This window comes from Corvus moneduloides, chromosome 12, assembly GCF_009650955.1.
Source record: "Corvus moneduloides isolate bCorMon1 chromosome 12, bCorMon1.pri, whole genome shotgun sequence".
NCBI classification, from domain to species: Eukaryota; Metazoa; Chordata; class Aves; order Passeriformes; family Corvidae; genus Corvus; species Corvus moneduloides.
Genome location: NC_045487.1, coordinates 17566885 through 17590012, shown reverse-complemented (window position 1 = coordinate 17590012; position 23128 = coordinate 17566885). Strand labels below are relative to the sequence as shown.

Here is a 23128-nt window from a genome sequence, read left to right as displayed (position 1 = left end):
ACTTACATGAACTTGAAGTTGTAGCCAAGGTTGGGAGGTTTATTTTAAATTTAAATGCTTGAGAGAAGAGGGATGAATACAGTCTTGCTTTGTAAGTCAGGGTTGATAGTGCTGCTCATGTGTTTGAGCTCTCTGGAGCTATATCCTGAACAGGAAAGGAATCTGGGGGCATGTGCAAGGATTTTTTGACAGCCTGAATTGCAGTGCAGTAAGAATGAATGATCAAATTACAGACGTCTCTTTTGGTGCATCTTTTTTGTGTGTACAAAGGCTCATCACATCTTTGGTTCTTTGCTACTTGCTTGAAATGAATTTTCTACCATTCAGTAAAATCTAGTGAAGTCAGGATCCTAATAGTCAGATGCGATCCCATTCTCCTGAACCCACAAATACGTTTTTTCCTTGTGTAGATTACAATTATAGCTGTAACTCCTGCTCCCATTGACATGCTTGTGTTGCTGGCATTAACTGGTTGGCAATTTTGCTAGGCAGTGAAGCAGAGCAGGGTTCAGACTGGGCTTAACCTCCTCAGTATTCTCCCGGTTTCTTGCACAGGTTTTGCAGCACTTACCACGTTACATGTTGTCAATGCTAGTCAGAGGAAAAGAAAATCAAATAGCCATGACTTATTTATTAGACCATTTTTGCTCTAGATTCTGAATGGAGCTCAGAATCACTGATCATTCAAGCGATCAGATTGCCAGACATGGATAAGGCATGTAATAATTAAACTCTGTCCTCTTTTTGCCTCCAGCTCCATGGATTTCCATTTCCATTTTCTAATGGCTGGAACAGCCACCTTGCAGGTACTTTCCCAGCACACTCACTATGTAAGCCATCAATACTAAGGAAATGCCCTGTACTTCCATCATTGCTGGTCAATTGATATAACAACAGTAGTAATAAATGGAGAACTGGTGTAGTTTGAAACCAAAGCAAAGACTTATCTCAGAAAAGCTGGTTTAACTTAGCCTAGAAAGAAATTTATTAGCAACATAATTTGACTGCACAACAGTCCTCTGATTTAAATATGAATGTCCTGATATTTGCATACGCATGCCTCCTAAACTGAAGCTGAGATCTGCTTGAGATACAGGATTCTAGTGAATTCTTTGGAAACAAAATATACTGCAATGCCTTCATTATTAGCAATGCTTATCTGAAATTCTCTTTTTAAAAAGTGAGGTAATCTTTTTCCCCAGAATATGTGTATTTCAGAGTAGAGCTTCCTTGAATGATACCATAGATTTCAACAAGTAAAGACTTCTAAATATATTCCACTTGGCAGGCTCAGATTTGTGACAAACACATCAATAAATAACAGAAAGCCTGGCTCATTATCTTTAAAGACAGTTAAATGATGATCCCTTTAAAGTCCCAAAGCTTTCCTTCATCCGATGAAGCACTGAGTGGACTACTCAAGGTTTAATATTTTCCTCCAAGCTGTGTTTTGATCATTTGCAGCACTGGATTCTTCTCCATCTTAGGCTGGATATTAGGAGAAATTGTTCCCTGGGAGGGTGGGCAGGCCCTGGCACAGGGTGCCCAGAGCAGCTGGGGCTGCCTCTGGAAGTGTCCGAGGCCAGGTTGGACATTGGGGCTTGGAGTACCCTGGGACAGTGGAAGGTGTCCCTGCCATGGCAGGGGGTGGAACAAGGTTAGTTTTAAGGTCCTTCCAACCCAAACCACTCTGGGATTCTGTGATCCTCACACCCTGCACATCACAGTCACAGATGTACAACAGAGCAGTCCACTGGGGAATTCCAAAGCCAGTGCCTGGGAGAGGATATTTCTCGTAGCCTGGAGCTGTACTTCTAGCCAAGTTTTAAATCTCTGAGTGGAGGGTTTTAATGGAATTTCTGTTGTCCTTATTCCGCAGGCACTGCAGTCACAGAGATACTATTTTCATTGTGATTTGCTGCTTGATCAAAGGGTTCTTGGCACTCAGCCCCACATGCCAAGGAAGCAGTGCTCCTGTGGCAGCCTCAGCCCCCTGCCCAAGGACTGGGCAAAGCACCAGAACTGCCACAAGCAGTAGAAATTCTCATGAATAATTATTCAAAACAAGAGGTGGAAATCTAGACAAGATCTTGAAATCTAAATGGCAATTTGACCGCAGTAAATATTTTCCAGGCCCAGAGCAGAGGAGTCTCAAGGACAAAGCTGTGGGCTCTGTCTGACACAGGTAATTACCCACACCAACGGCATTCTTTGGAAATGAAGAAGTATGAGGCAATTTTGTCACCTAATGGGAAAGGGCATAAAGCCAGAAAAGCTCTATATGGTTTACTGAGAATATAAATACAGTAATTGAATCATCACCCAGCACATGCACTGCTAAAGTTACCTATATTGTGTATTCCCTTAAAAAATCCAAGGACACTAATTAAAAGGGAAGAGAGACATATTTCTTCAAAACAAGCCTTCAGCTACAATGTACTTTTTAATGCCACAAATACCTTTGCTTTCATTATGCTTTCATTTATTTAATTTTATTTAGCCTTTTATGGTAAAAATAACTACAGGCATTATTAGCAATAATTTTAACATTTTCGGGAGTAACTTTGGTACATCATATAATTATCTTTAAATTAGGGCTGAGTAAATTTCAGTAAGTTTGAGAAAGAGAAGGAAACAAGACTTTATGGAGGTTTAAACAAGAGGAGCTCAAGAATATTAACCTTTTCTGCTTGACCCTTTTTGCTCTGGTTTAGTGGAACTCAAGCTATATAATCCATCACTTTTACACTGAAACACAGAATTTACTAAGGTAGTTTTTGTCCATTTGCACATAACTACAGGGCTACACAGAGCTCCTCAGATCCTGATGGGTCGCTGCCATTGGGCAGTGGAGGGCTGGTGCATCTTGTCAAGCCAGTTTTCAGTTCTCAGCTGTCAAAGTGTATTTAAACATAGCACAAAATATCCCATTAGCATTTCACACAGCTCAAAAATAGCAGGAGAGGTGTTCCACAAAGATAATAGCATGGCAGTGGCCATATTATGAGGAAATATGAATGGGAAGGGAGTGTGCTTATGAAACAATTTCTGTATGAAATGGCCTCAGTAGCTCAGGAGCAAGCCCTGAAATTCAGGTATGGGATGCCAAGTAGAAGTTGGAGGCCTCTGATTCCAGAGGGAGGCATGGAAGGCAGCTGTGAATAAAGCATCTGAGTAATTCAGTAAAAAGAAACAAATAAAAGGTCAAAGAAGGTAGTAAACATCATTATGGCAAGGAAAAGGAGAGAGATTTGCAGGAACAGTCTAAACTGTATTTCTGTTTTCTGGGCATTATAAATCCAGGCTAGACATCAAGTTCCAGAGTGGCAAATACTCATTTCACAAAGACATACTGGAGTTGGAACACTGTTCAAAGCTTAAAACACAAAAGGTTAGGGCATTAGGTGGTGTTTTAGAAAGAAATAAGGTTTCCTGGGGCACAAAACAGGGAAGGATTCAAGTAAGGAGTACAGGCAGAAGTGTACACGACTAACTAATGAACAGAATATTTTGTAGTTACTTTGAGGAAATCTGGGGGCTGGTTAAGCTGACCATATAGATATATATAGATATATAGATGAGATGTAGATACATACATGTATTAGCAAAGTAAGTGCATCTTTACCCCGACCAGCTACCAACTGGCCATCTGCACTTCAAACATTTGAATTAGAAGTTCTAAAGAAAAGAAGATTGATCTTAGAATTACTGTGTGGAATTCACCTCATTTGAGAAGCTGAGTTCATCAGTCCTGAGCAGAATGGGACTATCTGAAATCTCCACTGGTTTTTCTGCTTGAGAGCAGGTCAGAGTAGAGGTTTGTAACTCAGTATAATTTTAGACCATCTTCTTCAAGCACATTTCTGTCTAGAATAAAGACTCTGAGCGGCATGCTCTGAGTTTCTGGCAAAGGTGCAGGGCAGCAAAAATGGAACTATTTTCTGGCTGAAGAACAAGGGAGATGATATTTTTAAAGGTGCATTCTAATGAACTAGGGAGGTCTTTTTTGCTTATTGCTGAAGGTATGCAAATAAGAAGGTTTGATGCCTAGAACCTGATTCATATCCAGGATATCGAGCAATATTTTATCTGTGAAGGAAACATAAGAGTAATTAAATTGCACTATTAAGAAAATCAGTCTCAGAAAGGAATATGAGCTCTAAAAGTAATGACATTTAAATACTTCTATAATAAATTCTGCTTTCATAACAATTTTTATTAAAGCATTTTGATGTTTTGTCTATGAGTAAGGGAGGGATTTCATTTGAGCTATAAATTATTTTACTTCAATCATGAAATCATTTCAAATAAAAAAACCCAAATATTCCAGACAACTTGTTCTCAATCAGTCTGCTTATTGTTATTATTATTGCTGCTAGTCATTAGAAAATTTCATAGCTAATTATAATTGACAATAAGACCTTGCATATCTAAGTCAATATAAGATTTTAATATTCATGATGTATTAGCATATTAATAATATAATTGCTCTAAAGTGTGGGCCAGATTCCTGACTGTTTTATGGCAGCACAATTCCTTTGTTTCAGCTGGAATTGAGAAACAAAGCAGGAAGTCATGTCCTGGTACATTTGTTGTGTCTTAAAAGTTTTTCTTAATCAATTTCTTTTCCTGGTTGTTCACTGCCTTATTTTTGAGTCAAATTCTTTTCTGTCATTCAAGGACACCATATTATTTTCTGGATTTTTTTTTTTTTCCTCATTGTTGTATTTAGAAATTAAAACCTGTTACTTCCTCACAACGATTTAAGGCATTGCACGGCCTCGGAAAATCTGGAGTCCTAGTTAGGCTTGTGGTGCTGTGATCCACAAAAGTATGGATCCAGTGGTATTTCATCACACTGTTATTACTCTAGAGTGTATAATGAGAATATCAGAAAGATGATTCTGAGATTCTTTGTTTTCCTTCTTTCCTTCTTGCTGGTGCATGCCACAAGGAAATGGAAAACCTTTGATCAAAATCTCTTAGTGGGCTCTGACTTTTGCTGAAATGCTGGGTCTGTAGAGCAATGCTTCCTACTTGCAGATGCTTCCAGAGATCACAAATGTTGTTTTTCTACTGCTTACTCTTGAAGTGAGGTATCATTTGCTCATCTGTTTTATATTTGTTTGTTTGTTTGTTTGATGTGCTTTGACTTTTTGCAAAAAAATTTAACTGTAAAACTTCAAACATTTCTAGGTTGCCATTTCTTGTAGTTAGCAAGTGCTAAAACTTCAGCTGTATTTTTAATTTTTGGGGTCGTAATGATTCCCCATTTCAATACATAACACAGTTAATTTACTGAGTGTGACATAACTGCAAGCTTCCTCCTGACTGGTGTCCTCGTTAGAGACAAATAAGGCTCAATTACACAGTGCTTTATCACAAATACAGGTTGTTTTCTGCCAGCAGTTGTTTCAGTTTGGTCTCTGGATAGATGTGTGGGCGGAAGGATGTTGGCAGTATTGGGTTTTTTTATCATTTTCCCTTAAGGATTTACTTAGGATTGGTGAATAAACTGGAATTGCTTCATTGTTATAAACCTGACATGACTTTAGCAGTTTCCAATACAACCTGCTCAAGCAGCTCTACTAATACTTTATTTTGAATTATGTATTTGTTTACTCATATTGATGTGTCACACATATCTTGATTATGTGTTACTGTGAATATACAGCTCACTGTGGTCAAAATTAGATATGCAGAGCAGCCTCTAAGGACATGCTGTTTGCATCCAGAGCTTCTGTCAAGAGACCCATAGTTTTTACTCAAATATTGCAAAGATGCTACAATATCTGCTTAGAATGTCCATTACAACCCTTTCCAAGCCTCATCCCGTCCATTTGTTCCCCCTGCTTTCATATCCCCGTTTTTCTCTCCTAGTGCATATCCCATGCATTCACAGAATTCCAGAATCACTGGGGTTGGAAAAGAGCTCCCAGGCCACGGAGTCGAAGCTGTGCCCCATCCCCACCTTGTCCCCAGCCCAGAGCTCTGAGTGCCACCTCCAGCCCTTCCTTGGACACCTCCAGGGATGGCCACTCCAAACCTCCCTGGGCAGCCCCTGCCAAGGCCTGAGCACCCTTTCCATGGGGAAATTCCTGCTGCTGCCCACCCTGAGCCTCCCCTGGCCCAGCCTGAGGCCGTTCCCTCTCCTCCTGTCCCTGTTCCCTGCGAGCAGAGCCCGACCCCCCCGGCTGCCCCCTCCTGTCAGGGACTTGTGCAGAGCCACAAGGTCCCCCCTGAGCCTCCTTTGCTCCAGCCTGAGCCCCTTTCCCAGCTCCCTCAGCCTCTCCTGGGGCTCCAGCCCCTTCCCAGCTCCGTTCCCTGCCCTGGACACGCTCCAGCCCCTCAGGGTCTCTCTGGCCATGAGGGCCCAGAACTGGACACGGCCCTCGAGGTCCCTCAGCAGTGCCAGCACAGGGGACGGGCACTGCCCTGGTCCTGCTGCCACCCCAGGGCTGGGACAGCTCAGGTGCCATTGGCCTCTTGCCCACCTGGGCACCCCTGGGCTCGTGTCCAGCCCCTGTCCCAGCACCCCCAGGCCTTTCCCACCAGCAGCTTTCCAGCCCCTCTGCCCCAGCCCGGAGCATTCACGGGGTTGGTGTGACCCCAGGGCAGGACCTGGCACTTGTCCCTGTTGTCCCTCACACCACTGTCCTCAGCCCATGGATCCAGCCTGTCCAGATCCCTCTGCAGAGCCTTCCTGCCCTCCAGCAGATCCATGCTCCCACCCAACTTGGTGCAAACTGACTGAGAGTCCCCCCAATCCCCTCATCCAGATCATCCATAAAGATACTGAACAGCACTGGGCTCAACACTGAGCCTGGGGGTACATCCCTAGTGCCTGGCCCCAGCTGGATGTGGCACCATTCCCCATTTCTGGGTTGGGCCATCAGCCATTCTGTAATCCAGAGAAGATGCACCTGTCCAAGCCGTGGGCTGCAGCTTCTCCAGGAGAATGTCATGAGAGACAGTTTCACAGGCTTTGTGGTGACATCCAGGTAAATACATCCACAGCCTCCAAATCACTCTTGCATGCAGTATGTGTGTTCCATGCAATGAGTACTCATGTTACTCAGTACCTGCAGCATCTCCTATCCCTTCTAGAATTTGCTTTTTGGAGCACTTGCTGGTTAATAGGAAGTGGTGACATCAAGGTGGAGTTTTCAAAACACAAACATTGTGATTAAAGCAACCCAGCACTCAGAGTGATTTGGGATAACCAGAGTTTCTGGGTTGTTGTGTTTTTGGAAGGGTGGCATGAGGGGTGGGGGTTGCCTTTGCTTCCCATTCCCCTCCAGGCCCAAGGTGGATATGAATTACTTTCAGCATCCTCTACTCCCTCCAGGACAAACTTAGAGCTCGCTCACTGTGGTCCATGTTCTCATTCTCAATGCAGCAGAGGATAACTTCTCCTCTCTCATCCTGCACAGCTAAATCTAAATAGAACAGGATGGTTTGACTTTCCCTTATAACCAGGGTTGTGGTAGAACAGGCCCTTTTCACACATGTGAACTACGTTTGAGGGGATGTTTTGCTTTTCTGATCTAGTCTCTCCTTTCCAAGCCCTTTTGATCCCTCTGTGCATTCAGACAAGACAATATCATGCAAATACACCAAGCAAAATAAGATACTTCTGCAGAAAATTACAAACCTTTCCCAGTTTTGCAAATGGATCTTACAATTCATGGAGTATCAGAGGTAATTACAGAGTAACTATTTGTGAGGCTGCTGAATAACCGCACAGCTTCATGGCATGAAAAATAGCAGAGAGGTTGCATTTGAATGTCGAATTACGGCCTGACCTCGGATGAGCAAAATGAGGGCTAACTGATTCTATCAGTATTCATTGTACCTGTATGAAAGGAATAGACTCCCTGTCTTAAATTTGGTTTTATTATCAAGTTTTATAAATCAGTGTCAATCCTTTGAAGTTAACAAAGTACCCAGTTGAAATCCCTGGTTTAATTTAAGGTATATTTATATTTGAAATCTTAAATTATTTCAAATGTAGGAAATGATGAAGTATTGGTACTTACAGTAGCAAGCAAAAAACTGAGTGCAGGGCTAGGTGGAATATCACTGATAAAAACAAGATTCATTTGGCCTTTTTGCAGGCATGACTCCATTTTCTGCAAATTTTATGTAGTTGATTCAGATTCTGATTGGTTCTAGATTATAGGAAATAATTTTAATGTCTTATGTGGATTTACGTGCAAGTAAAAGAAACCCCCACAGAAAAAGAAAGTAAGTGAAAACAGGACCTGAGGAATATGGAGTATTTAATTAACATTTTCCGGCATGGTGTGTGCACATATCAAAGAAATGTTATTCTTTTTTGTTTTGTTCTGTTTTGATATTGTCAGCAACCTGAAAGTAAAGTCAGTGCCTTAGTCCCAAGTGCTACATCTCATATATTGATTAAAGGTAGGTGAGTGTGGCCTTCCTGAGTCACCTCTTTCCAAATGGAGTTGCTGAACTTTGGGAACCTCTTAACTCCAAATTCAGCTTTGAAGAGGTGGATGACATTAAGCACTTCTTGGTTAAACTTGTGACAGTCTCTCAGTGAGGAAATAGAAACAGAGTGTGACAAAGCTTTCCTCTTGCCTCATTCATCCTTCTGGAGCCCACAACGAAATAAACCCAGTGAGCGACTGAAAGGAGACGAAAATTCTCAACTCGGTTATTATTTTTCTCCCAAAGAATGACTTAAGGAACAAACCTGAGAAATATGTTCCACATCTTTTCCTTTCCGCGCCCCTCCCACACACATGCACACACAGAGACTCGCCACAATCTGTGCTCCTCCGGCATGCTCCATGTGCTGAAAGAAATACAAATGGAATAATAATTAGGAGGCGGTGTTTGTTTCTTGTCTTAGCAGCTCCTACAGGAACCTTGCTGCTGGGTACTGATATGTTTATATTGCTATTTAGATAATCCAGAACTTCTCATCCTTTAAAAATACAATCATTTCATTGGGGAATCTATATCTTCCCTGTGAACAATTCTGCCTGGGTTTTTAGTTTGATTGTTTGAGTTTTCTCCTAGCTCAGAAATAGCTTGTGTTCTGGTATTTTTAAGAGAAATGCTGGCTGGCAATTACTGCTGTCTTCCTGGAAATTTTGGAGTGGGTTTCAGGCACTCAACCTCTCTTGAATCAGATCATTACCCAGTGCTGCAGACAAACGAGCCCAGAATTTGGTGCGTTATTTGATTTCTAGAGTTAAGCTTCAACATAAATAAAACCTCGATTTCACAAGAGCATCTGTGTATCTAAGGATTTTTTAAGTCAGATTTGTCAGTTTTATGCGGCAGAAAGATTGTTATAAGTGGTGGCATTCTAGAGGTAAAGGATTGCCTAAAGAAAACAATAACATAAACTCTAACAGGAGAAATAAACTTGTCCTGAGGGTGGATTATCTTAATAAAGTCATCAGATAAAACTTTGATAAAGTCATGGGAACTGGCTCTGTTAAAATACAACTTAATAAGTTTGAAATATAAGGGATGTAAACCAAGCGCTGTTGTTTTTATTAAGTCAGTGATTCAGATTTTGTTTTGATTTCTTTGTTAGAACTAGGACTTCTCTACTTCTAATTCAAAGTTTTATTATGGTAGAAGTTTCACTGAATCAGAGAAGCATGAAATAACCATTTCCAAACCATGTGGTGGTAATAATAACAATAACAATAATGATAATATGAATAATAGTAACAATAAAAGATGGATTATTTTCTAGGAAGTTACTTTCTATTCAGGTACTTAATTTTAGGTAAAATTCGTGACAGCTAATGACTTTTTAAAAAGAACATCGAAGTGATTTTGGATGATTTAATTACCTAAAGGGAAACTTGACTAAACTGGATTTCTTTGGGTAAAATAAATTATAAAGTTCCTTTTTGGCCTCAATAATTCTCTTTATCTCAAAAACCATTGTATCAGTCAAGGGAAGACAGGGGGAAGTGTTTTAAGCAAGCTTATGAGGACTTTAAGTGTTCATGGGAGTTGAAAAGCAGCATTATATTTTGTTAGTTATGGCACAAGACCAAAAATTATATTTATAAGCTCTAGTTACTCCTAGTAGGACTGGCTGTGTGCAGTAACAGTGTTGACAACACTCAGTGCTTTGTAATACAAATTTCCTACAATACATCTCAGTCATGCAGGGCTTTTTCCATGAAGGAAGAAAAGTGTTGATTCCAATAACAAGTGGTAAAACATGGGGATGTAGTCTCCAAAGGTTCAGGTTTGGAGACACTAAGTTGCTTGATAATTTTTGTTTGTTTGTTTGCTTGTTTTGAATTGGACTTTGGTTATCTGATCTGCCTAGTCATTTTGGTATCAAACTCCGCTGCCTTTTTAAACCCTGAGTGGGTTTCAGTGGGTTACTCAGCAAGCTGGGTATTTCAAGCATTTAATGTGCCAGTAGAATCCTGAGAACTGGGGAGAAAAGCAGAAGAGCGTTTTAGGAGCTTATAACCCTTGTAAACCTTTCAATATTCATTTCTTAACTCAGATGGATTTTCCATTATTTTTGGAAGGGTTTTTTTTATCAACCCCAACTAAGTTCCACTAGGGTTTTGTTTTTTTTTTTTGCATTGAGTCTTCCTTTCCTTGGATCTGCCTAGATGCTCCTTTCTGTGTGTCTGTGTTCTGTGCTCATCTGGGTCTCACTGCTGGAGTTCAGAAATGTTCTGTGCTCATCTAGACACAGAGTCCCCAGATGATTAACTAAGTCCTTCTGTGCAGACATAGCTTGAAAAGATTTTTATTTAACTGGACTCATGGAAATTTTCTCAATAGTTCTTAATCTTGCTCCTCAAAGTGTTAAATTTTCAAACAAAGCTGATGCTTTTCAAGTGACAGCCCTGATGATACTTCTGCAATGCAAGATTCAAGGTAGGTCTTTTTAAACTGTGCATCACAATAAATACAGGTGATAAAACTTTTAAAACTCTGATTAGTTCCTTAGAGGGTCTCTAACTTTACATTTTTTTTATGATTTTGCATAAAATAGCTGATTGGAAGTTAAGCAATCAGTCTTGCTGTCTACCTGGTACATGCAAGAGCACTCAGTCTCCCTTAAATCTACTGACTGAGAGGTTTATTGGGAAAAAAAAAAAAAAAACAACAAACCAAACAAAACCTCCACAGTGATTAAACTCAGTTTTGTGCCTAGTTTAGAAAGAACTGACTGTCCATTCATACAAAGGAGGAGAAGTTCTGAATGTTGAATGCTGATCAGTGAGACACCCAGCAGCCTGAAGGGCAGTGACCATGCTGTATTGGCAGTTTGGGATCAGTCTGGATCCACTTCAATCCCTTCCTACTCCCAGTTCAAGGATTTGGGGCATTGCCAGCAGAGCTGGGTTTAAACTTGGACATCCTCTGTACATGTTTTACCACCGAGAATCTGCAGACATGAAACGTATGGAAATGAACAGATGGAACTATCTCATCCTGGCAGCGTTTTCAACCTGGGTTTGCTTAGTGAGGACTCATTAATGTGTTTGAATAGGTGGGCTCAGGGTGAAGGAAAACACATAGCACAAAGGGGAATTTCACTGGGAAGTTTGGGATGACAAAATAATGCAGTGTGTTCAGGGTGGTGGGCAGTACAAGCTGTAGATACATTTCCCTCTCTATCTCTCTCTTTCTCAGCAACAAAGTTCACCACAGTCACAGGAGCCCTAAAAGGCAGTGGATATCCCCTTGTTTGGAGATTTCCAAACCAGCTGAGTCTCTCTTGTGTTTAGTAAATTAATTTTTTAAATGAATTCTCATCAAGTTTCTAATTATAATATCTTTAAATTTAATGTTTGTATTTCTGATGAAAGACAAACATTTTGGGGGCAGTCACAAGGGACATGAATAATTTCTTTAGAAGCTTTTCTAATTAATAACATTTCTCTGTAATGTCTTAAAATTTGAACTGCCATCATTTCATTAATTTAGATAAAAGTAAATCTTTACTGTTTAAATATGACACTAGTGCTGAGAATTCTGATAAGCTGGAGATTCATTGTCTGTATTTTTATCAAATGAAGATTAAAAAAAAGTGTTTAAAATGTTTGGGATTCATGATTTGCATATTATCTTTTATTTGGTTTCAAATACATTATTATTTCATGGCATAAATGTTCACCCCACCTGTTAATCAGTATCATAAAATACAAAATAGACATAAATATTGCTCATACAATATTTTGGTGGGTGTTTCTTTTTCTTCTGTATTATGTTTCTTTCCATATTAAAACTTTTGAGTCTTTAAGATGGAAAACATTTAAATTGTGATCTGTGGCAGTCTTCCATATCCTAAACAGGAGGAATTTTAATATTTCAGACAACCCCAGGAATATAAAGTCTTTTATAGCACTGGCATATTTGAGTTTGTGTTTTTAAAATTGTTATTTTTATGTCATTTCAATGTCAGTAGAACAACTGAAATTTGCACATTTAGATTTGTAGGTGGAGCCTCCCAAATTATGGATGTGTTTAGCAAACAAGGAGAAAACACAGATAGAGGGTTTGATTAGGTCACAACACAATTAACCTTGGTGGGAACCACAAAAGCCACAGTGTATATGGTGATTCCACCTTTATTCATCTCTGTCACATCTCTGTAGGGCTGCCACCAGTTGCTCCCTGTGCACTGGTGGGGCCTGATTTTCCTGTACTTTGTAGTCATTTGTATTGAGAAGTGCACTGAATATTGAGTATTGTCATTGCTGATGATACAATGTTGAATTCCGTGACTGGAAAATGATATTCACTGAGAGATGGACTTTGAAACTAGGATTGAGCTACCTGTGGAGGTGTGCATGGGCTATGGAACAGCTTATCAAACTTTTCGAATCAGCTGGTGACCTCAGTTTAAACTGAATTCACAGGTTTGCTCTTTGGGGAGAAATAATCTAAAATACTTATAAGTAGTCTCTAAGCAAATCAACTATGCTGAATTGAGAGAAAGGCACAAGCAGCTATCTCTGAAATCTATTCAAAGTAAAAGCAAACTGTTGGTTTAGCTTTTCTTGCCTTACAGCTCATTCTACTCTTCACAGTGATAAGCAATTTTATGCAAAATAGCTCTATATTATAAATGAGTCATTACTTCAGCGAACAAAGAAGTTCACAGGTCATGGTTTTGGTCAGAGGTAGATGATCGAAGTGCTTTAATAGTCCAAATTACTGTCTAGTTTTGCCTCTGTCAGTCTCCCATCCATCTTTTCCCAATGTGGGTCAGCACTTTAACCACGTTTGCAATGAAGAAGTAATAGATGTGCAGTCAGAACAATTAATGGAGTAAAATGTGCTGTTCTCTGCCAAAGATAAACAAAGAAATAAATCTCTGCTGTTTGCAGCCTTCCCTTTTCCCTGTATAATGGACTTTATCAATAAAACAATACAAACTTCATCAAAGAAAAATCTTACCAATTTAGACCAAGAAAGGTCTTCATTGAGCTAATCTCCAACAAATGCTGTTTGCAACAGGGACCTATTTATTCTTTTCAACCACAAAGCCCTGGCCATCCTTCTTTATCTCCTGCTCCAACTCCACGATCCATCACAGATGAGGCAGCCCAATAAAGCAAGGGCAGGAGACAGGAAGAGCATGGTGACTGTGCAAGCACTGCTGGATTTAATTCCCAATTAAATATGCTTACCTTTGGTACTTTGATATCTTTCCTTAGGGAACCACAGCCAGGTGTCCCGGGTGCCTGTTGCTATCAAAGTTCTCGATGTGAACGACAACGCCCCTGAGTTTGCATCAGAGCATGAGGCCTTTCTGTGTGAGAATGGGAAGCCTGGACAAGTGAGTATCCCAGATTTTATGTGGTGTGTGAGACTGGGCTGGAGTTTCTCCCTGTCACCTTATAGCATCTTTATTCCAAAAATTTGTGCCCATGTGTTCATGCCAACAGCTCTTAGCATTAACCTAAGATAAAACCATGATCATTTTCTGTGGGATGTCTCTTTCTATATAAACAAACTTTTTTCCCTTAAAGCATAGTTTTAAATTAAAGGTGAGTACTTTGGGGCAATATCATGAAAAAATCCTGAGTGTCTTTAAGCACCCAACATCACACTCTGTGTGGTGGAGCTCAGCACTTCATAAATTCATGCGTGTTAATAGGTGAGAGTATAATCCAACCTGAATTCCAGTTCAGTTACTGACCTCCATTGCAGCTGCTCCCAGGTATCATTTAGAAGAAGCAGTTAAAACAATAAACCCATTTCCCCTTGACCTTATCTCTTTTATAATCTCTATTCAGTTCTTAATTTTCTGTGACAGTTGGGAAAAAAATAAGGCAGCAAACCAGAACTTGATGGAAAGTGATATTGTAATTGTGTTTAAAGTATCTAAAGAGGGTGTTGGAGAAGGGAAGTTAAAGTTTTCATTACATTAAAAAAAAAGAAAACGTTATTTCTGACTTGATTTAGTGGAAAAAAAGCTTGGTGTAGGAACTCACACAATACTACCCAAGGTGAGGTAAACAGCAACATGTCAGAAGCAGGATTTAAACTGTTTTTTTAAACAGTTTAGCCTTTTTCAAAGAAAATGATGCAGATTTGTTTAAAGGTATTCACTTTGAAGGACAAATGTACAGAAATAGGGAAGAATATCTTATATGCCACGTAAATGACAAGGTGAAGATTCAAGAATATGCACAGACATTTGGAAAGTAATGCAGTGTAAATGAGATGTAACTTTTGTCCAGCAAGAGAAACACTGGGTGTTACAACAATTCAGTGTTTTTAAACTTTGCAATTTATTTCTAGATTGTGACATTTTATTTGAATAAACAGCAGCTGACAGCATGACACGGCTTGTTAATCCAGCTATTCCTGTGTCTCATGTGGGTGTTAGACATTAAATTCACTGTTCTCCAAAGAAGGTTACCTGACAATAGAGTTAGAAGTTATTTTCTTTTTAGTAGTATTAAATGACAACCTATACAGCAGTGTGTGACAAGCCACCTCTGCCAGGATTGCATTGTTAGAGAGGATGATTTGACTTCTAGCACCCCTTTTTGTTTAGCAAAATGGTGTCAAAAATGTGTCATTTAAGGAATGAGAATTCTCTTTATCCATTGAAGAGGAGATGTGCCCTTATGGGCAGCCAGTCATGTTACTGTTGGCATTTCAATTCTTCTAGCTCAGAGTGGATTTCTGTTTAGCTCAGGGTGGATTTCAGATGCTGAGTAGTTACATTTTCCAGGATAGATTAAATCCTAATGACTATGCCTTTATCCAGGACTCAGTGAGCTTCCCTAAAATCAGAAAGTTCTGTTGTACAGTGTTTTCTGACTGTATTTACCTAAGTATTCCTATCGAATTTCAGGTGGTTTAAGAGATGGTGAAAAATGTTCGCATTTCATTTTTGGAATAAAACAATAAATGAGATGATTAAGAGTCAGCAGGCAAAAGAGGCTTTTGTTTAAACACTACAGAAAACTTTCATTAAAGCATGATATTCTTTATCTTACCATTACCTCTTACACTCTTGATCTGATGGCAGATGTCACTCTTGAGCATGAATCCTCCTGTGAACTTTACAGATGGTTATTAAATATTTGGCTGCCAGCATGGATGAGGTGGCACTGATCCTGCAATTTATTCTGTGTTTAAACAAATAACACTACTGGAACAGTAACCAGTCCAGAATAATCACCAAGGTTAGGTTCTGAATTGGAGCTGTCGCTCAAAAATTACCAGCTCCTGTAAAGATTTTAGTAACTCCAGTGCTTTATTGTATTTTCTCATGCTTATTTCTATATTCAAGTTTTGGAAGAAATCATATTAATCAGTCAGGATGTAGAATTCAAGGAACTACATATATCTCAGCTATGAAATAGCTGATATGAGAAAGATCTTATTCCTAATATAGTAGCAAAAGCCCAATCTGGATGGTTGTCCAAAGCTTAAACTCAAATGTTACATGTGCAGGAAAGGTGCAGTTGTCTTAAGGTATTCCAGTCTATTGACATTTTCAGTTCAATTTAAATCTAAGTTTAAATCAAATTTGATTTACCATAAGGGAGATTACACTTGAGCTGTTTGTAAAACCTTATGTGCAGCCACTAAATACATTGCACCATCTATTGCAGCTCACTTTCTAAGTGTTCTATTTTGGGTTCTGATGCAATTGCAGTAGCGAGTACAGCTGCTGGGGAGGTGACACAATGGATTAAAAACTGTTGATGTACAGCACTGCCAGGTGCATTTTCCTTGCCTTCACCTACCTCTAAGAGTAGAGGTACCACAGCAAGAAAGGGAAGGGGGAGGAAATATATTTGTCTATGCCTATATTTGTGTGTTCCTTGCACATTTTTACACACAACAGAAAGTTGCCAGAAATGTTTTTTTTGTCAGTTTTAGGAGAAAAAAAACCAAGACCAAACAATTTGGATGTACTGTTACAGTACCTCTTAAGCTAGCCACAAATCAGCTCTTGCCTTTTCTTATTATCCCCCTTTTTTTTTTTTTTTTGCATAATTCCAATTACTAAAGCCAGAACATTCATGGTTTGCTGGTTATAGCTGTGCTGTTGGTTGTTCTCCAGCACAGTAAAATTATTTTCCTGTACTCCTAGAACAGAACTTCTGTAATATTGAGTAAGAAAAGTGCCTCACTCACTATTCCCCAGTCCACACTCAGACTTTTCCAGGGAAGTGCTGTTTGCTGGAAACAAAGCTACAAAATTTCCACTTGAGCAGTGCAGACAGCGATACATGAGAGCTGAAGCCAGCTTTAAACTGGAGCAATATAAAACTGAGTAGAGTGTTCCTCTTGTCTCCTGGAATTTGTCTCTATTTTATTCACTTCTCCTACTAGAATTGTTTTTCTTTCTAATGGGAGAAATCTTCAGGTAGATCTTTGTCTGCCTGAAGAGTCAAATGCAGGTTCTGGCAGTAAAGGAATAGCTCTAGCTGAAAAGGCAAAGTTAAAATTGCTCTGTGGTGAGCCTACTCTTATGGTATTGTGAGTCTGCAAAATAATGGAGCGATAACCATGAACAGCAATGGGAGTGCAAAAGCTTTTCCAGAGTTGGAAGATCAGTTTTATTAAAATTAGGAAAGTGTTTACTAGTGATAAGGAACCATTCTAAGTGAGGTTAACATGTTGCATCACAGGAAAAGTCTTTTAAACAGTGCCATGTACTAAAATTGCACATGGATAATTATGATACATTGATAATAACTTTGTTTTTCTATTTATCCTTGTGTATATTATTTCAGGCACATGTGGCTTTGTAGAACTGCAATACAAACCTACAATTAGAAAGCCAAGTTGTCCTAGGGGACCATTTAACTATTCATTACAATCCGGAGCTGTCTGCTAAACAAAATATGCAGATTTGCTAAGTTTCTGCTAAATGTATGTACAGAATCAAGTGCATGCATGAAGTATTAATGCAACATCAAAGCTGGAACTTTACATGTAAGAATTTCAGAAATTTCAAGATTGAACAGCCAAAGGGTTATTAACTGTCACTGGATGTGCAGTGAAAAAGAACAGTGCTTGTTTTCTTTGTGACAACTGTTGACCAATTTCTCTGTAATGGAACAGCTTTGGGGTGCATGTTGTAACCAGGAAAGAAAAGACATCTGTAGTGGGCAAGAAGCCGATGGCACCTGGGCTGTGCCAGCCCTGGAGTTGCCACAGGACCAAGCTGGTGCTCATCCCCGGTGCTGGCACTGCTGAGGGACCTCCAGCGCTGGGGGCAGCTCTGGACCCTCACAAAAGAGACCCTGAGGGGCTGGAGCGTGTCCAGGGCAGGGAACGGAGCTGGGAAGGGGCTGGAGCCCCAGGAGAGGCTGAGGGAGCTGGGAAAGGGGCTCAGGCTGGAGCAAAGGAGGCTCAGGGGGGACCTTGTGGCTCTGCACAAGTCCCTGACAGGAGGGGGCAGCCGGGGGGGTCGGGCTCTGCTCGCAGGGAACAGGGACAGGAGGAGAGGGAACGGCCTCAGGCTGGGCCAGGGGAGGCTCAGGGTGGGCAGCAGCAGGAATTTCCCCATGGAAAGGGTGCTCAGGCCTTGGCAGGGGCTGCCCAGGGAGGTTTGGAGTGGCCATCCCTGGAGGTGTCCAAGGAAGGGCTGGAGGTGGCACTCAGAGCTCTGGGCTGGGGACAAGGTGGGGATGGGGCACAGCTTGGACTCCATGGCCTGGGAGGGCTTTTCCAGACTGAATGATTCTGTAACTCTGTGATTTTGTGATTCACAGAACCATGCTGTGAACCACAACAACAAGTTGGAGAATTACTTCAGTAGTGTTCCATTGCATGACCACACAACACAGAGTAGTAAAATATGCCTATCAGCACACTAATAAAAACTTGGAAATGAGAATTACTGGACTTTTCTCACCCCTATGGAGTAAAAGATACCACAGTTTAATACCACTGCATATATATTACATTTTTTGTTGTGTTTTTTTCTTCTTTTTTTTTTTTTTTTATTTTAAGAGCTTATTTTAATGCAAACGCACAAAGAAATAAGGTTGCTATGGGAACTCTAACTCTTAATTCCATGATGTGTGTGTGTAACACAACAAATGTAGTATTGCACTGGGCCTGTCTTTTGCATATAATTTTTGGTGCATTTTCAGAGAAAGAAGGATTTTGTAAACAATGAGAGGACTGGATGGAAAGAACTCAAATATGAGAAAGAATTCTACAGAAGAGTTAAGGGTAAAAGAAAGATCCAAAGCTGCTGGAGAGTGTCCAAAGGAGCAACTCAGAGCTGGTTTTTATTTCTTGAAAATTTCCAATCTGGATGATATTCTAAATTTATTTCATAGAATTTCTGTGAGAAGAAAATGCCTATTACTGCTACCCTTGGCTATTGACTTTCAGGTGTATTAATTGAAAACCTGGAGACAGTGAAGTGAACTTTTGCAGTCAGCTCCCTTACAAAACACTGGAAAGGTTTAACAGTTATGTACCAGCACAGACAAAATATTAAAACAACCTGATAAACTGCACCTGCTTTGTGCACTTGCCCTTCCAGATTTCACTGGGCCATTATCCTTTTTCCCTATTGCTTTCCCATTCTATCAGAGTTTGAAAAATTGAACAGCCATAAAGTATATCTGTCTAAATATATCTGTCTTGTTCAGGATCCCAGCCCAAATTGCACTTCCCTATGATGATGAATTAGCAGTACCTGCTCCAGCCCAGGGCACATCACACGTGGGTGCTTTACTGCCTTTCACCTCTGCAAAGAGAAAGTGGAAAATATTTCCCATCTGCAAATGGCTCCATCTCTGCACTGGGACAGACAGAAGCTGCTCAGATATTTTTCCACTGTTTATATTTTTCCCTCTTTAGGATCCATTATTTAGCTATTAAACTGGAGACCTACTTCTTGAATCAAAAACTGACTTAGGCCTTTTTTTGGTCCAACTTTTCTAATACATTTGTTTGAAATCCTATCAAGGTTTCCACCTTGGTAGATGCAGTTATCAAAAAGACAAAAAATATCTATTTATGTGGTATTTAAGCAATCTAAATTTTTTTCAGTAGATTTTTGATGATAATAATGATAAATCTGACCTGTCCAGAGTATGATTGGGCAAGGAATTCATTGTCTAAAATTCATTCCTAAGTTGGGTTGTCCTACAAATATCAGTACTTGCTGAAACATTTTTTACATACATAATATCAAATATTTATGTTTTGGTGTTGATCCCTGTGGTTATCTAGTAAGATTTTGTTCTTTCTTTTACTCTTGAAGAACATAAATATGATTTTGACTATTGTCATATATGTAGCACATACAGCTTGATAGTCCTTGTGGTTAAACCAGAATAAAATGTTAGTTATTGGTATTTTCTTAGGGAAACATGAAGATTTAAAAATAAAAGTCTATTAATTTGGACAGCATTAAACCTGCTTCCATTTTTCACTCTACACTTTAAAACTAAAATTTGTAGTGATTCCTAATTTGAATTTAATTGTCCAAGAAATTATTGGTGCATTGCTTTAGGCATTGCAAATAAATACATAAGACAAACGTTATTGGATTCAATGGATGTGAGAAGGGTCAATAATTCTAATTAAATTTCTTATAAACCTCATCTAGCACGATCTAACTATCACTGAAAGTCAGGTCTGAGGGTGGGATCTGGATCCATGGCTGGTTTTGTTTCTATTTCTCTGGAAAACCTTTGGAGTCAAAAGCAAGTGCACCAAATATTTTAAAAATCCCAGCAAAACAAAACAAAAAATCACAAACCCAAACAATGAAACAAAAACACCCCAAAAACCCAAACCTCCTGGTTATTTTAAAATAGTGTTTCTTCTTTTCATATTCCTGTGCAACTTTGTATGATTTGAAGATGATCAGCTGCAGCACCTGAGTAATGTAGAAGGTAAAAATTGTAAATGGAGCTAAATCCACTTCAGACACTGCAGTTGGTCATATAAACCATATGAGGTTCTTCATACAAAGTTATTTGATTATTCAAAGTTATCCAAACTATCCAAAACACACTTCTCTCCTAATTACTCTGCATTTTTCTAGGAATCATTAGTTAATAATGATGTTATTAAAAAACAATCATATATTCCTAGCACAGGAATAACTGGGGTTTTATTAGAATTAAGAGAAGAAAAATACAGACCTCAAAATCTCTTTTTTTTTTCAATTTAGATTAGTTCTCATCTAAAATTTCACATCCAAATTAGTTTGAAAAAATAATAGTTATTCAATGAAATGAAATGTGGGGGAAGGAGCAAGGATTAAAGATTTATTATATATCCAGGTCCAGTGAGAATGGCACGTGGTCACATAAATGAAAGATAAATGAAAGACTGCCATAGGCAATATGAGTGTTTCTGAAGCCCAGTTTTTCTTTTTTGTTGAATAAGAATTTATTACTTATCTAAATCAGCAGCAGTTTCTGTTGGCCTCTCTTACCTGTCTCTCCTTATTCGCTACCTCCTCATTCTGGAAACATCTTAAAAGGGGCAGATGCAGTTCCTTTTCCCAAGATTTTCAGTCTAAGGTCTATAAAAGCCTTGCAAAGTTATAAATTAGGCTTTTTTAATCTATCATGGAGAGAAATGAAATATGTCCAATAAATACAATGGGGTTTTTTCAGCACTGTCTGTTTATCAGGAGTGTGAAAACTTAATGAGCCCATTTCTGTTGCAGGTAATTCAGATTGTCAGTGCTGTTGACAAGGATGATCCTAAAAATGGACATTATTTCCTGTACAGCCTTCTTCCTGAAATGGTCAACAATCCAAATTTCACCATCAAGAAAAATGAAGGTAAATAGAAAAAATATAAAATGTGTATCTCGACAACTTACTTTTGAATTGTTTTGTTGATTTCTGATTACGTTACCAGTGTGTCCTTTGGGCAATTAAAATTTAAATAATCTGCTGAATGGTACCTTCATTATATCTCTTAAGCTATTTCCGATAACTTCAAAGTAGATAAGAAAGTAAAATGAATATGGAATTTAGATCCAGAAGACAGCTCCCTGGTTTAAATAAAATGAAAGGATGGATTTACTGCCTGCATTATTCCTTTTAATTTGAAATTCCAGAGATATGGTGTAGGATGAAAATCTGAAACTATGTTGATAAATAAATGTTGATTCCTACATTGACTGTTCAGGGATGGGAACATAAAATTAAGTATCCATTAAATCTCCCAAAGAAAGCACCTTTTCAGCCTGTTTGTTGTGTGTTATAAAGGTTCCAAAATATTTTGGTGAGGAACTTTTGCTAGAAAGAGAAATCCCTTAGGTCAGCAAAGTCCAGAAGGGCACTTTGAGTCATTGTGCTTTGGAAGGGCAAAATGTCATTTTGCAGGGCTGTAGAAGGGGACATTCACATGTGATGGGAAAAAAGAGACCCATTTAATACTGTTGAGCAATAAATTTATACTGATCCTTTTCTTTGGCACACAGATCTCTTTGAAGGTCAGGTTAGAGAAAGAGCTAGGACTGATCCCAAGAATTCTATAAATAGTGCTTGATGTGTTTGTACTTACTTGAATATTCAGCAAAGTTGTTCTATGTTGGCTTTTTTTAATAAAGCACACCCTGCCAGGAAGTCTAGTTAAATTCAGTCTCTTATTTGAAATTGTAAGTAAAGCCTTGTTTAGTCCATTACTAGAAGGAATGTATGTGTGAGCTGCATGTGCAGGAGTGTAAAGGCAATACATGAAATGTCAATTCAAGAGAAAATGCTGTTTGCATTTTTTATTCTATCTGTTCCAACCTAGAAGCGTGATGGCACTGTTTTGCTAAATGACACTGCACCTAAATTCTTAAACCTGCTTAAATATATTTTCCTTTTCTTTAGATATGTTTTTCTCTTCTAGCATTCACAAAGTGTGTCTGTACTCATATCTCTATTTTCTTGTAGTAAATGAGTCTCTGTATGTTTATTGGAGAAGATAAAACAAACCTCTTCAAAATGCATTTCATAATCATCAGCAGTGTAACACAAATTGAATTAAGCATCCTAAATGTGAGGTGGTTTGCTTGGCACAGCATGACAAAGTAAAAAAGATCTTAGCATTTCTCTTCATGTTTAAGTACTGAGCTCATGTCGCTAATTACCCTCATCCTTCCAATCTGTTACCTATTTAAGACCCACTCCTGCTCCTACTCACAGACAATGGCAAAATGAGTCCTGAGCTGAGTGAGAGTGAGGAAACTTCCTATGTAACAAGGTTGAGAAAACTAAGTCCAATTTTGTTAGAGCATTGCCGGTCCATTTTATGCAGTTTTTAATGTGTTGGAATCAGTTAAATGTGAAAATCTTCTTAAAACAACCACCTGAAATCTCTTGAAATTAAAAATCTGCTTGAATAGACTTTTCTGAATTAATCCTTCAGTATCCAATAATAAAATTCCAACTATGCATGCCATCCTTGTCTATCAGGATTGCTCAGTCAGGGGTGCAGTGCATGGTTGATGTTAGAACATTATCTCCCACAGGAAGCAAATACTCCTGTCAGAGCCAAAATCAGTATAATTTGGTTGAGGTGAGTTTTTATGTCCTTTAAACATCATAGATCTTCAGCAAGTCTTTATTTAGTTATGACACTTAAACAATGAACTTGACCATGACTTTGTCTTGAATATATCTGCCAGATAAGCATG

At 39.0% G+C, this 23128-nt stretch overlaps 1 protein-coding gene across 1 annotated transcript in view; it reads left to right on the top strand.

The window, feature by feature from the left end:
- Positions 1-23128, top strand: part of CDH8 (cadherin 8) — a 151287-nt gene that overhangs the window by 103013 nt on the left and 25146 nt on the right. Inside the window, exons 10-11 of the mRNA XM_032121976.1 lie at positions 13695-13816; positions 21161-21278. Coding sequence (XP_031977867.1) covers positions 13695-13816; positions 21161-21278 — 240 coding nt within the window. The remainder of the gene's footprint in view (positions 1-13694; positions 13817-21160; positions 21279-23128) is intronic.